The sequence below is a fragment of the Cetorhinus maximus genome, chromosome 12, assembly GCF_964194155.1.
Source record: "Cetorhinus maximus chromosome 12, sCetMax3.hap1.1, whole genome shotgun sequence".
In the NCBI taxonomy this organism is placed as follows: domain Eukaryota; kingdom Metazoa; phylum Chordata; class Chondrichthyes; order Lamniformes; family Cetorhinidae; genus Cetorhinus; species Cetorhinus maximus.
This window is the reverse complement of record NC_135890.1, coordinates 17,126,245-17,141,740: the sequence shown is the minus strand read 5'-3', so window position 1 is coordinate 17,141,740 and position 15,496 is coordinate 17,126,245. Positions and strand designations below refer to the sequence as shown.

Genomic DNA, 15,496 nt, shown 5'->3' with positions numbered 1-15,496 from the left:
GGGGAAAAGGCAGGGAAGTGTGACTAGTTGGGTTGCTCTCAGAAAGAGTCGACAAGGACACGATGGGTCAAATGGCCTCCTTCTGCGCCGTAACCATTCTATGACTAAAATGCACTATTCCCCAATCAGTAATTCACCAAGGACACCTGTACCCTGGATCGTATTCAGGATTCATAGTGAAGCTTCAGGCATCAGAAGACTCTGCTTGGAACTGACCACCTGCTTCAGAAAATTGAATGAGTTGAGCAGCATTTATGACACGTCTAATTGCACAGTTAACGACAAGTGGGGTCAGCAGAATAGAAAGAAAACAGGATTCAGAAAACAGAGTCGAAAAGGTTTTACTCATCCCCTCCGTTCTTTTGGATTTTATGTTCTACACTTTGTCCTCTTGAGCAAGGGATGGATAGACAAGTATGCTCTCTAATTCCTATCTCTCTTTCTGAAGCACCACTAACCTTTAGGTAACACAGTTAAATGTGGAAATTCATAGAACATGGAAATTACAGTGGAGGGAGGACTACAAGTCAGGAAATATGGTCTAGTTATCATAAAAAACACATTAAAAAGGAATGTAATGAATTCTACACAAACTCAATCAGCAAAAAACTGAATAGGCATTTGAAATATTACTTTGCATTAGATCGCGCATACCAGCTCTCACTGCTTCGTTTTCCAACACCACTCTGTTGAATATAAACCGAATGTACTTGGAAGGAACTGGAGTCTTGGGTGCTTCTCTGCCCAACAGATGGAGTATACGAGTGGCCAGAACAGTGTGCTCACAGTCTTCAATAAACTCACACAAATGGGCCAGACCAGTTTCTTTACTCTCTGGATTCTCCTCGATGATATTAATTATGCAATCAACAATGGCACGTTTGTACTCAAACCCACCCTAGGTAGACAAATGTACAATGCAATGAGCAAAACTTAGTTTCATATGACAATAACACAGAAAAGTCTGCATATCAGCAGTGCATTTCATCTTTTAGCAGAATCAAATTTAATAATTCCCAATCCAATTACCATACAGGTATTTGCAGTACCCCAAATTATGCACAAGTATGTACACCTCTACAGCAAGATTAACATGGAGATCCAATGTTGCCAATGCCCTTTTAGGGCATGCTACCTGAAGAGAGCGAGAGATAATGTACAAGGCCACGGTTAATGCTCACCTCATCCCTCAGCATATTGGAAAGGAAGTTCATCATAACACTGTGTTTGCGAGGATATTTCTGGCAAAGTGCACTGATTGCTTCCACCACAACGACCTAAACAACAATTGTATAAACACAATTGCGATCAGTACTCTGTGACAGATGTTCTACTTACTCTTTCCATCTCACAAACATTTCTCTATTCATTACAAAAATAAAAATACCTGGAAAAACTCAGCAGGTCTGACAGCATCTGCGGAGAGGGATACAGTTGACGTTTTGAGTCTGTAAACGTCAACTGTATCTCTCTCCGCAGATGCTGTCAGACCTGCTGAGTTTTTCCAGGTATTATTGTCTTTGTTCTAGATTTCCAGCATCCGCAGTATTTTGCTTTTCCCTATTCATTACCTTGATCTTGATGTTTATCTAACCTCAATGTAATTGAATTTTAACAACAAATGCAAATCATGATGTGGGTCACAGATCTGGCAAGAGAATACTTATCTTTCTTTGTTTCTGTCCAGCAGTAGATTACCTTCAAACATTCATATTTCTTACAGTGCTATATCTGTCCCTGAAGCGACACTAAATAGGTTGATATGCTGGTATCCCACACTGAAATTGGTTGCTCAAAGTCAGTGGAGTTATTAATCTGATTTAGCAGATTAACACTTCTGCCTACAGTAACAGAGGCAGGAACCTCAGACATATGTGCTTAGTATTAATGTTTCCCTCAGTACAATTCAAGGACAATGACGTTCTCCAAAATTTTCATTGCAAAATACAATATTCTTTAAAATGAAAGCTGAAGAGTTCCTGGAAAATAAAAACAAAACAAACAAAATCTGAAGGGATAAGCCCTGTTCATTACTTTGGGACTGTTCTCTTGACCCACTGGGGATAAGACTTTCTAAAGGGTTTCACCTTAAATTCATCAGATATTTCAGACACGAAGGTTGAGATCTGTTTCATGAGCCGATCCACACTACTCTCGCTGCCGGTTTTCAGCAGCGTAGTGATGGCTAGTGTGGCGATGCTGCGGTTCGAATCTGTGATCAGGTTCTCTAGGTCCAGGTTACAGGCAGTCACAGCAGACGGGTGCTTCATTGCAACCTTCCAGGCAACAAAAACAAAGATTCCAGGGTTTAACAAATGGTTTCTAAGCATTCCTGAAATTTCCATAAAGAAGCACAAAGCCATTCTTCAAAAACAATAATATTTCAAGAAACAAGAATCTATTTCACTAACATTGCAACATAGCTGTGTATTTGTCAAACAAAACTCCTTCTCCCTTGCTCCCTTGCTCCCATGTGCACCTCATGGCTCCTTGGCTTTTTTCTAATTCTGCTCTGCAATGGACCACTTGTAGGTGTGGAAGCCTTAGGATAATTATCCAACTTTCCTCATAACTTTAATGCATTGTTACTCCAAGGCTCAGATTAGAAACTCAGAGCATAGAGGATAACGTTTTAATCAATTCATTTACTGACTACTCGATTCTACTAAGCCCAGTATTTTACAAGAATAACTTGGGGTTCCAATAGAGTCAAGGTGGCTTCAAGATGACACATCTGACAATGAAAGTTCAGAACCAAGTCAACCACTTGCAAAATCTTCAGTAACTAAACATATAGGTTTGCAGTACTGCATGGCATTGTGGATAACGACCAGCCTGTTTAGCTCACTCATGAAACCTTGTGTGGTAGATCTGTCACTGGAGGCTGAAATGCTTTCCAGACAGCGCCAAATAACGCTGTAGGCTAATGCCTCAATGGATAGGCATTGTCCTAGCTGGTCAAATAGATGGAAGATCATGACTACTCTTTTGGTAAGTTGTCCAATTATAACTATTTAAGATACAGCAATACAGTGCACACTGTTGGGACTCCAAAGTCTTGGCTCTTCCAACCTGCACCTGAGCTCTCAGTACTTAAGTAGCTTGTTTCAGGCAAAGCAAAACTCTACCTATGTGGGTTTTTCAGTGGCTTGGTTTGGTGACTTAAATATGACATTGGATCTTCCAGGCAGGTCAAAAAAGAGGATAAAAATATTTAACCTAACAATGACAGTTATACCAAAAGGACCAAAGGGTTTATACAAAGATTAGTTTAGTGATTTTTAAAATTCACAAACATTATTTATATATTGGAAAAGCAACAAACTGTAAACTTACTTTGTTGAGGGTTCTAACAGCAGCAAATCTCAGGGCTGGTTTGGAAGAACTACAGAAAAGTTGGAGCACTGTTTGAAAGTACAGTAAAAAAGTTAACTTTGCCATACAGTAAGAATCAATAGGGCAAAATTCAGATAGTAGCACAGATTATCAATTTAAAATTAAACTAGCATACAAGAAAATAACATTTGAGCTAACTACCCTGCCCTCCTAAAGAATGATATTATTACTACTGTTTATGACAGTATATTTACTTTCTTTAAGCAGGCAATTCATCACTGGAAAAATTTCCAAAACCAGAAAACTCAGATTCCTCCCATTCCAAATACAACTGAACAAGCATGCTGCATCATTAATCTAATGTTATTCAACTGTGATCCATTATGTTCCACAGGTGGCATGCCGACAATCCAAAGACTGGTTTCTGACAGCGCCAAAGCTTTAATCCCCATCTCGAATGAAGTCTGGGGTACAGTTGTGCGAGTGCCATCAGCCATCCAGAACCCAAGGCATTCTTCGCATGAACTTCAAAAAAATGAACACTGGCATAATTCTCAATCGTAGGGGGACATCACAACTAAGTCAGATCCAGTTCTTACTCTAAGGTTGCAGCTTTGCACAGGGATCAGAGATAGTAATGAAGAATGGTAAATATGACCAATTCCTTCCTTTTCTATCATAAAGTCGCTGAGGTCATTGCTACATGGGTATGCATATCCTGACTGGGTAACATTCAGCTAAAGTTCCTGATGACTTTTTTCCCTCTCCTTAGCCCGTAGGCATGAAACCAATTGTAGAATCCCCACTGCTGCCCCAGTTAACATCAATTAATCTTGCATATGTCTGAATACTATGCCATGCATTTACACAATGAACCCATCAAGGGAACCACAGTTTTCAAACATGTCTCTCATGGATTAGTTTTAGAGCTTTTCAGGAGTGATAGTAATGATCAGGCTTCTGTAATGGGCTATTTTGTGTTGCACCGTTATAATAATAGCCTTGCATCTAAATTGGAAGCTACATATATCTGCCTGTGCTATCAGTTTAAAAAGTACTTACCTGAGACAGCTGGTGCCAGCTCCCTAGCTGTGCAGTTAGGTAGGTGGACGATGGCTGATGCTGCTTCATAGACAACCATTTCATGTTTATTGCGCAAGCAGCCTTCAATGAAATCAAACAAGGGACTGTCCTGCCTGTTAGGTTATAGGATTCCAGGGTCAGTACGAACAGATTCAGGGAAATATGGATCCCTGGAAGTGACTACAGTTTTATAAACTAACAGTGGAAATAAGATAACTTCGAACGAGGACAAGGCTTGGGCAGGATATAACCGTCATCTAAATCCAGAGATGAGATTAGTACTTTGTAATCATTTTCACTTTACATATATAGTGGTTTGTGAGCAGAGTTTTATTCAGATTTAATTTGGTTTTGAGAGTCACAGCAAGCGTTATTAATCAAAAACACATGACCAAATTAACAATTTACATCAGTTGTTACAATGACAATATTTTGCAGGCTTATTAAGTAAACAGATTATACTCAGACATCTTACAAAATGTTGGCACTGTAGCACACTGAAAGTTTTCAAGCCCCACTGTTAGGGGTAATTTTCTGATTTGACACTTCCTGTGGGGCCCTCACCTATCAGCAGCTTATATCAAGAATCCAGGGACAAATGCATCATAGTTTCCAATCATTGTGGTTGGAAAACCATGCACAGCACATACCTGAATTTCCAATAAACACTCCTGGTGGGAAAGGCTCACAACAGAAAAGCTGAAAAATTATCACATATGAGCTTAGGGAGCTCAGCTTTAAATCTCAGCCTCTGTTCTCATGGCTCCTCATCTCCTTTAATTTCTCGTGAGATATCACGAAAAGGTTATTTCTCCTGACGTACCACAGGATAGGGAATTGTTTGCAGTTTTCTAATCTCAACCCTGCCATCAGGAAAAAAAACGGTACCAGGCTGAGACCAACTCCATCTTGGAATAGAGTGGAATTTAAAAATATAAGGGAAAAAAATCACTCTTTTCCTCAAGCAACAGTTTCTCACCAGTCACTGGGCAGCATCCCAAGAGCAGAGAAAATAAACAAAAGCAATGTTTTCTATTAGAATCAAAGGCAAAGAAAAAAGGGCTGAGGAAAAGAAATGGCAACATGAGGAAAATCATTTTTACGCAGCGAGTGGTCAGGAACTGGAATGCACTGCCTAACAATGTGGTGGAGGCAGATTCAATCATGGCTTTCAAAACATAATCGGATCATTATCTAAAGAGGAAAAATGTGCAGGTCTACAGGGAAAGCTGGGAGAGTGGCACTAGGTGAATTGCGCTTGCTGAGAGCCTGTACAGATGATGGACCGAATGGCCTCCTTCTGTGCTGTAAATCATTCTATAATTCTATATGATTCTAGTATCTTCACTAATTTTAATGAGAAAGTAGGCACAAGTACAAAATCACTTCATATTCATTTGTACTATTTCACTAAAATCTGTGATAGCAAGAATTTTGTTCCCAAAGTTTTTCCAGATCCCTGTACTCTCAGTTAGACATGAAAACAGGACAACAACCTGATTGCATGGTTAGATTTGAATGGTCAGATACAAATCTGACTGTGTAACTTAGTATTTTGGATACATATTTGTTAGATTGCTGAATTCCCACCCCAAAATGATCAATTTAACTCGTTAGACAACACAATTGGGGATGTGAGGTTGGAATACAAAAAGAGGGAGTAACTTACCCCCCCTCCGCTTCCTCCAGAAGTTTGCTTGCAATCCGGATCAGCATGCAATAGGCAAAAGGGGATTTCAGACCAGACTTCGTAAATTTATTTACCATCTTTGTAACAGCTAAGCGGTCAGTCTTCCGAATGTGATACAAGAGGCCTAAAGCATGGTACTGTAATAAAACATTGCAGGAAGGATGACAAGAAAACATTAGCAAGTAAGGCATCAACAATGAAAACATTAACACCCTCAGCATCTCAGCACTGATATTCTCCCACAACGACTCCGCCATTTTCTTTTGACTTCCTTAACAAGCCCTGGTTCTTTGCTGGAGTACAGTTCCATAGGTTTTAAAAGCCTATAAATTGTAGGAACAATGCAAGACTGAGTGGGGAAAGGCTTCCATGGTTTGTGCTTCAGCAAACCAAATGAGCTAGAAGATTAATTAGTTCAATGAACCTTAATTTCAAGATGGGGAGATGCGTAAAACAAACTAGGGTACAAGAGGAATAAAATAAATTCGGAAGAGCAATAGTGATATCACTATCAATAAAAGAGTGAAGAAGGTGTGATGGAGGTCAAGTCTACTGAAGGGTTTCTATTAAATAGTCTCTTAGTACTAATATTACATGGCAAGATATCGATACGTTTATCATCATCTATTGGCATTACCTTGTTATGCTTTTACCAAAAGCTATCTACAGGAAATATTTTGTTTTAAGTAGCTCAAACGTGACACCATTACATTCCACTTCAGTGACATGATGAGTGGCGGTTCCAGGCTGCAGACAGGAATCAAGAGTCGTGTTGTTTAAGACCCAAGGTAATGTAAAAATTCAGTAAAAAGGCACTTTGTATTCCCTAGAAGTTGAACCCACACAACTCAGCACATAATTTAGGCCAACACTTCAGTACCAAGGTAGTTGGAGGCATCCACTTTTGGTGATGTTAAATCAAGGTCCCATTTGTTCTTCCAGGTAGATGTCAAAGATTCAGTGAAACTATTTGAAAGGGGGGAGGCGATGGCATAGTGGTATTGTCACTAGACTAGTAATCCAGAGACCCAGGATAATGATAAACCCATCACGGCAGGTGGTCGAATCTGAATTAAATAAAAATCTGGAATTAAAAGTCTAAGGCGCTATGGGCCATCAGCAGCAGCAGAATTGTATACGACCACAATCTGTAACCTCATGGCCCGTTATATCCCCCACTCTAATATTACCATTAAGCCAGGGGATAAATCCTGGTTCAATAAAGAGTGCAGGAGAGCATGCAAGGAGCAGCACCAGGCAAACCTAAAAATTAGGTGAAGCTACAACACAGCATAAGCAGCAAGTGACAGACAGAGCTAAGTGATTCCACAACCAACAGACCAGATTTAAGCTCTGCAGTCCTGCCACATTGAGTCATGAATGGAAAACAACTCACTGGAGGAGGAGGCTCCACAAATATCCTCATCCTCAATGATGTGGGGGGTGGGGGGGGCAGCACATCAGTGCAAAAGATGAGGCTGAAGCATTTGCAACAATCTTCAGCCAGAAGTGCCGAGTGGATGGTCTGTCTCGACCCCCTCCGGAGAACTTCAGCATCACAGATGCCAGTCTTCAGCCAATTCAATTCACTCCGATATCAAGAACCGGCTGAAGGCACTGGATACTGCAACGGCTATGGGCCCTGACAATATTCCAATATAGTACTGAAGACATGTGATCCAGAACTTGCTGGGTCCCTAGACAAGCTGTTCCAAGACTGTTACAACATTGGCATCCACCCAGCAATGTGGAAAATTGCCCAGGTATGTCCTGTACACAAAAAGCAGGAAAAATCCAACCCGGGCAATTACTACCGCATCAGTCTACTCTCCATCATAATTAAAGTGATGGAAGGCGTCATCAACAGTGCCATAAAGTGCCACTTGCTTAGCAAAAACCTGCTCACTGATGCTCAGTTTGGGTTCCGTCAGAACCACTCAGCTCCTGACCTCATTACAGCTTTGGTTCAGGCATGGACAAAAGAGCTGAACTTTAGAGGGAGGTGTGAGTGACTGCCCTTGACATCAAGGTAGCATTTCACTCACTAAGGCATCGAGGAGTCCTAGCAAAACTGGAGTCAATGGGAATCAGGGTTGGAGTCATACCTGGCACAAAGGAAGGTGGCTATGGTTGTTAGAGGTCAATCATCTCAGTTCCAGGACATCTCTGCAGGAGTTCCTCAGGATAATGTCCTAGGTCCAATCATCTTCAGTTGCTTCATCAATGACCTTCCTTCCATCATAAGATCAGAAGTGGGGATGTTTGCTGATGATTGCATGATGTTCAGCGCCATTCTCGATTCTTCAGATACTGAAGCAGTTCATGTCCAAATGCAGCAAGACCTGGACAATATCCAGGCTTGGGCTGACAAGTGGCAAGTAACATTCGTGACACACAAGTGCAAGGCAGTAACCATCTCCAACAAGAGAGAATCCAACCATCGCCCCATGACATTCAATGGCATTACCATCACTGAATCCCCCACTATCAACATCCTGGGAGCTTACCACTGACCAGAAACTGAACTGGACTAGCCATATAAATACTGTGGTGACAACAGCAGGTCAAAGGCTTGGAATCCTGTGGAGAGTAACTCACTTGCTGACTCTCCAAAGCCTGTCCGCCATCTACAAGGCACAAGTCAGGAATGTGATGGAATACTTTCCACTTGCCTGGATGACTGCAGCTCCAACAACATTCAAGAAGCTTGACACCACCCAGGACAAAACAACCTGCTTGATTGTCACTCCATACACAAACATTCATTCCCTCCACCACTGATGCACAGTGGCAGCACTGTGTACCATCTACAAGACGCACTACAGGAACTGACCAAGGCTTCTTAGACACCACCTTCCAACCCCACGACCATCTAGAAGGACAAAGACAGCAGATACATGGGAACACCACGACCTGCAAGTTCCCCTCCAAGCCACTCACCATCCTGACTTTGAAATATATTGCTGCTCCTTCACTGTCGCTGAGTCAAAATCCTGGAACTCCCTTCCTAACAGCACTGTGGGTTTACCTACACCACATGGACTGCAGGGGTTCAAGAAGGCAGCTCACCACCACCACCATCTTCTCAAGGGCAATTAGCGACGGGCAATAAATGCTGGTCTAGCCAGTGATGCCCACATCCTGTAAATGATGAATAAAAGCAGGGAGCGCTTCCAGTATCTTCACCAATGTTCTTGCTATTAGTCAACTTGACCAAAACCATATTAACTTGTCAGTCATTTTGTTTATGGATTGTAGGACTTTGCTATCTGCTAACTGTTACATTTATTACGATCCTGTTAGGGCCCATTAACATTTAAAGAGAAATCAGAACACCCAGTGTTTAACTAAAAGAACTACACCACAAGGCTTCACACTTTTAAACAAAAACAAACTTTACTGTTTATAAAGAGAAATCCAACAAAGCAAGCACTACTAAGTTAACACAGTAGTTTACAAAGACTTATGCTATAAACTCAGTTCTACTTTTTACTTCCCCCCCCCCACAAGAGATCTCTTATATGTTACAAAAATCTTGAAGGTTTATTCACTTATCCTAGGCCCACCAAAGGTATGCCACTGGAATTCACTCCAACTCTCCTCAGTATTCCAGCTTTCTCCAAGGTACAAGATTTATGAGGATCTTTCCATTAGCCTATGGCTAAGCGACACTCTTAAGTTTTCCTCAAAGACCTCATGACTGTGAACTCCTCAGCTCCTTGTCCTGGTTGCCGGCAGATATCCAACTGCCTTCTCACAGCCTTCCAAACTAACTCAGGTGACTGCTTTTTGTCACAAGGCTCTATGAGGACCACTGTAGATTTCTTCCTCTCGCTTCAAACTAGGCAAGTCTTTCAGCTTCTTTCCTCCCTCACGAATTTAAAACCAACCTCGAGTCCCCACCTGCATTCCATGCAGTGAACGATAAAGTTAGTATTTTCTCTGCTTAAGGTGCAGGCCTGACTTAACATTTATCTCCTTTTGGTTCCTTGACTCAATGAGCTGCAGCCTACACCATAAAAAAATGCAACTGCCTTCTGTAAGAAAAACCCAGATAAATTAAACAAAGAACCTTCTAAACCCGACAGCTCATCTCCATGGCATCGTGGCATGCTTTGGAATGGCTCAAACAGAAATATAAATTAATTATTTACCTCCAAAAAACTCTTTGATTCTGTAACCCATATGAATAATTTCTCTCTAATGGATGTGACTGTTCTCTCTCCAGACTTGCTGGTGCTGTTAAGGAACTCTCTTGTTTACACCAGCTTTCAACTTTTTTAAATCTGGGAACTACAGAAACAATTTACATCTTTTATTGAAGTAAGGGTAGACCTTGTTGCTCCATTACGAAGCTAAGAGAAAACACCTATTTTTTGTTGCTTTCACACCTCTACCTCTGACCTTGTAAGATAAACACAGGTTAGCTTTTAACTGTAATATTTCAAGCTTGTCTGATTTGCATTCATTTGATATATATACCACTTTCTCTAACCAGATGTTTACATTTATCTTACATTTAACACTTTAATCTCCAACCTAAAAGTTATATTACTCAAACTAAAAGTTATAGTCTGAAACATACGAATTATGAATGAAATATTTGCAACACATTTGACTACATGACAGTGACTGCACTTCAAAAGTAATTCATTGGTGGGAAATACTTAGGGACACCCTGAGGACGTAATAACGGGCTACACAACTATCTTTGAACTTTACTTATTCCTGAACTACAAATATCAATCTAAACTGAGATGAGGAAGCGCATCCATCTCAAAACACCCAGTTATCTTACCATTATATCCAACTCTCAGGTTAAAAATTATGTCTTGCTGCTCTTTTTCCTCCCTGCAGCCTCTTGTGAGTTGAATTCAAGACAAAGTTTATGCTTTCCAATTGTAGCTCATTCTTTCCTAGGACCTCAAACCACCTGAGTACCTCCCTCAGCCATCCTATAAACTACAGGTATTTAAAGCTCAAGCTTTTGGCCCCCATATAAGTGTCTCATTTAAAAATAAATAGCTTGTTCTGATTTCAAACTCATTCTACTTTGCTAAACTGTGTAATATTTTCATTTTAGTTAGCTTACCTGCACCATGATATTATCACTGGAGGCAGCCTCTTGAGCCTCATTTACCCAGCGTTTCACCACATCGTAGCTTGTAGATACAAGGTGCTAAAGATTTTTTTTTAAATCCAAAAGAAACAAATAAATACCCTTGGATATCAAAGAATAATTTTCAATATGGTGTTTATCTCTATCTAATTAGAACACTTAACGTAGTAAACAGCAAAAATAATTTTTGTAGCTATGAAGAGACAGACTAGGAACAATGGAAATAAGACAGGAAAATGCTGCAATGTAACTGTCACCTAAAAACATTGATCTGTGCACCAGCAAATAGAAAGATTACTTGCAGTTGATGAGAAAGTGGAATCTCTCTGATCACAGAGACAACACACTTCACTGTGGTGCCAGATCAAAAGTTGCAAATGAACAGTTAACCTAGCTTTCTCTTTCAGATGGTAGCCCAGTTGCAATGCATTTCCAAAACATTGTTGACTTGTCACCCAAGTTTCTCAATCAAAAAACTTATTTAAATTCACTAAAAATGATTCTATAGTTTTCAGTAGAATAATTACCCATTGTGCTTTATTGCTTCAGGAGAGCAAGCTAACAGGTACTAGTGAAACAGCTCTACTCCTAGACTTGAACCTTTGGCCTACCAAATCCCACACACAGAGCAGTTATTTGGAAGCAATATAATGGTACAGTATGTTAGGCGCATTGCACTAAAACAGAAATGGAAGACATAGGTTTGTCCTGATCTCAAACTTGCCATTGGGGAAATGGAGAACCAAGATCCCATGCTTTTCCTCATGAAAGAGAAGATTCAAGCCAGGCTGTTCTTGTGCAACTTGTAGAAATACAAACAACTTTGGCAGAGGCTTGGTAGGAAGTCAACTATTCACCTTTTTATTTGGAGACTAATGGGAAAGATCTAGGGAGTATGGAGGAAATAAGAAGGTGAGGGAAAAACACAATGGTTAAACAACGGCCTTTTACCTCTTATAATCTAAACTCTAAGTTCCATTGAGATAATGGAACATAGATTCCTTTCTGCGCTGGTTCGCATTTGAAAGGAGCCTGAAAATCTTAGTTAAGATCATAGGCCAGGATATTGAGGTCAGCGAGTGGGGGATGGGGTCCGGGGCCCGCTCGCCGACACGTAAAATGACGCAGGATGACGTCGGGCAGAACTCCCAATGTCACCCCGCGTCATTTCAATTTTCAGGTTGGCGGGAGCGCAGTTGTGCACCCGCCGACCTGTCAACGGCCAATTGAGGCCATTTAAAAACCAACTGAACTAGTTAATGGACCTGGCGGGCTTCAGAAAAAGCATAAAACCTCATCCACGGGCGGGATGAGGTTTCATGTAGGTTTTAAAAAATTTAATAAAAGTTTGAATGACGGTGATGGACATGTCCCAACTCAGGTGACAGTGTCACATGTCAGGAAAATTTTAATTTTGTGCATTGACCATTTTTGAATTTGGCGCCGATCTCCCTGAGGCAGCACCTAGAGATGAGTGTGCTCTTTCGCGTGCATGCGCGGAAGAGCGCACTCCCAGCTGAGGGAATTCCCCCCCGCCCGCACAGGGAGCACATAGCGCTTCCTGGCGGACGTCACAATGGGCTGGCCTTAATTGGCCCACCCACGTAAAATGGTGGCGTGCCCTCACAATCAGAGGCGCTCCTGCACTCCCCCCCCCACCCCTCCCCCTCCCCCCGATGGGGGGAAAATTCTTCCCCTAGTATGCGTGCAGTTACTATTTAAAATTGTCCCTGTTCCAGTGCTAATAGATGATATCATTATGAGTGGTAACAGAACAGCTGATGTGGGAATGGAAAATATTACATTGTTGTGGTAGTGGGTGCTCTTCTGAGGTAGTGGATGCGGTATATTATTGCAAATGGAAAGGAGGAGGTTTACAAAGCTGTTACGGACCTGGGAAAGCTCAAAAATACATAGGTACCTGAATGAGTGAGTGGCAAATATTGCACTTTAATTTACAAAAATCAAGCTGATCCCCTGTGGTATAGTCCATGGGTCTGAAGAATCTGAAGTATAATTCTGAATTGCAGCTAAAAGGGTTGTTTTTAACCTGAAAAAGTTCTATAGGATCACCACTGAGACTTTTTTAATATCCAGAAGTGGGCTAAATAGGCACATAGTCAATTAGGTACTAATTGCCAGCTGGAATTTCTGAAAACTAATACCTGCTTATTTCTGCACTGAGGGGGGCCCAGATTATCAAAGTAAAATTGCCTTCTAAATTCTATTATAGATATGAACAAATTATGTAAGTTGAAGCATATTATTTCTTTAAAATAAGTCTTCTTTGGAGAAAGAATAACAAGATTTAAATGAACCAGGTAATAAAATTATAGCATCATAATGAATGCTTTTGCTTTCAGGTAATGCATTTTAACACTAATGGTAATACTGATTTATGATCAGTTATATCTTAAAAAAGATCAAAAGTTCAGATTTTTGTAAAAGGAATAAGAAATGATATTTCAGACACCCTTACCAGAGAGGAGACCAAGGCAGAGCTGGACACGCTGGCCACTTTATCCACAATAGCTTGCTTCATATAACGTTCTATGCCCTGCAGCATTGTCATCTACCAATAAAACGACAGTAAGACACTTAACATTAAAAAGACGTACTCTACTGCTTCTACAGTGCTCTGGGCTACAGGAGCCACCAATGCTGCATTAAACTTCTGTAAATGTAGAAATGAAGTGTGCTGCAGAGTTGTGGCTTGGCTCAGTTGGTAGTATTCTCACCTCTGAGCCAGCTGGCTGTGGATTGAATCTCTGCTCCAGATTTTGGCTTGATTAAACACATGCTAGGAAAGAAACCTAGGACCTTTATTATCTGTGTGGCTCAGTGGTACCTTTATCAACTGAGGGTGGGGGGGGGGGGGGGGGGGGAGAGAGGGAGAGAGAGAGAGAGAGAGAGAGAGAGAGAGAGAGAGGAGGAGGAGGATTGGTTTAAAATACAAAACCATTTTATGAACATACAAGAAAGGTTGCAAAGGACCAGCTAGTCCATGAATCCTGTCCCATAAAAACAATGTGCAACCTGTATGCCCCCAATTCTCCAACAGCTTGCATTTATATTGCAACTTTAATGTAGAGCAAACCATCCAAAGCACATTGTCAAACAAAATTTGACACCGAGTGAAGAGATAATAGGACAGATGACCAATGGCTTGGTCAATGTCTTAGAGGAGGACAGAGAGGTAGCGAGATGGAGAGATTTAGGGGAGAAATCCAGAGCTTAGCACCAAGGCAGCTGAAGGCAATGGTGAAGAAATTAAAACCTGGAATGTGCAAAAGGCAGGAAGTGGAGGAGCACAGATATCTCAGAAGGTTGTATGTTTGGAGAAGGTTACAGAGATAGAGAGGGGTGTGCCATGGAGGGATTTCCAAACAAGAGAGTTTTGTAATTAAGACTCCAGCCAGGCAATCTCTTACCAAAAACGTAAGCCTATTTATGAAAATAAACTCAGATATTCTAAAGGCAATGAAGCAAACCTTAGGGATTACAGTGACTGATATCATCAGTCTCAATTAACCCGCCTACCAGATATAACTTGAAATATCTTCTACCTGCAGGTACTCATTTAACTCCCTTTTGAACTAGATTCAAATTTGGAGTTGGCGACATTACACCACATAGTAACATGTATTTTGATATGATGACAAGCAGATAAAGTTTTGAAGTTCCTATTCTGAATCAGCTCCACTAGCCCTGGCTTCAAGTTCTCCGTCTGCATTTTTATGTAAAATTATAGCCAAAACTTCTAAATAAATTTCCCAAATTTATAATAAAGAAATGTAGCTGGCTTCACTATATTCCTCTGCAGCAGTTGCATAACCTGTTCTTTCTCCAGCGTGCATACTTACATCTGTAATACGGCAGAGTGCCCTCACAGCCGGACCTCTGTACACATCATCCTTCCCGGTCATGTCCTTGGTCAAACTTGACACATTAGCAAACAGAAAACAACATTAATTAATTGGAGAATCTTCTTTAATGACATCTGGTTGGTGGCCAAACAGATTTTAAAAATTGTATGAGGGGCTAATATAGTGTCTTAATATTTCTTGTTTTTCTAATGCTGGGGACTTAGCTTCGGGAAAGCGCTGCATTATTTTGAACTGTAATCAGCTTTTGTCAATCCTAAATCATGATAATCTTTACCCCGAGGCTGCACTGACTGTACTACAATTCTACACTAATTTTAGAAAAGTTCTAAGCTAAGAGTTATAAGATCTAGAAACGTTACATCATACTGACTACCTCTTCAT

At 40.8% G+C, this 15,496-nt stretch overlaps 1 protein-coding gene across 1 annotated transcript in view; it reads right to left on the bottom strand.

Annotated features, from left to right (window-relative positions):
* copg2 (COPI coat complex subunit gamma 2) overlaps nt 1–15,496 on the bottom strand; it is a 59,073-nt gene that overhangs the window by 20,714 nt on the left and 22,863 nt on the right. The window contains exons 6-14 of the mRNA XM_078553075.1: nt 15,092–15,167; nt 13,708–13,800; nt 11,202–11,288; nt 6,089–6,246; nt 4,399–4,532; nt 3,337–3,404; nt 2,088–2,276; nt 1,182–1,277; nt 655–898 (exon numbers count right to left, since the gene is read on the bottom strand). Coding sequence (XP_078409201.1) covers nt 655–898; nt 1,182–1,277; nt 2,088–2,276; nt 3,337–3,404; nt 4,399–4,532; nt 6,089–6,246; nt 11,202–11,288; nt 13,708–13,800; nt 15,092–15,167 — 1,145 coding nt within the window. The remainder of the gene's footprint in view (nt 1–654; nt 899–1,181; nt 1,278–2,087; nt 2,277–3,336; nt 3,405–4,398; nt 4,533–6,088; nt 6,247–11,201; nt 11,289–13,707; nt 13,801–15,091; nt 15,168–15,496) is intronic.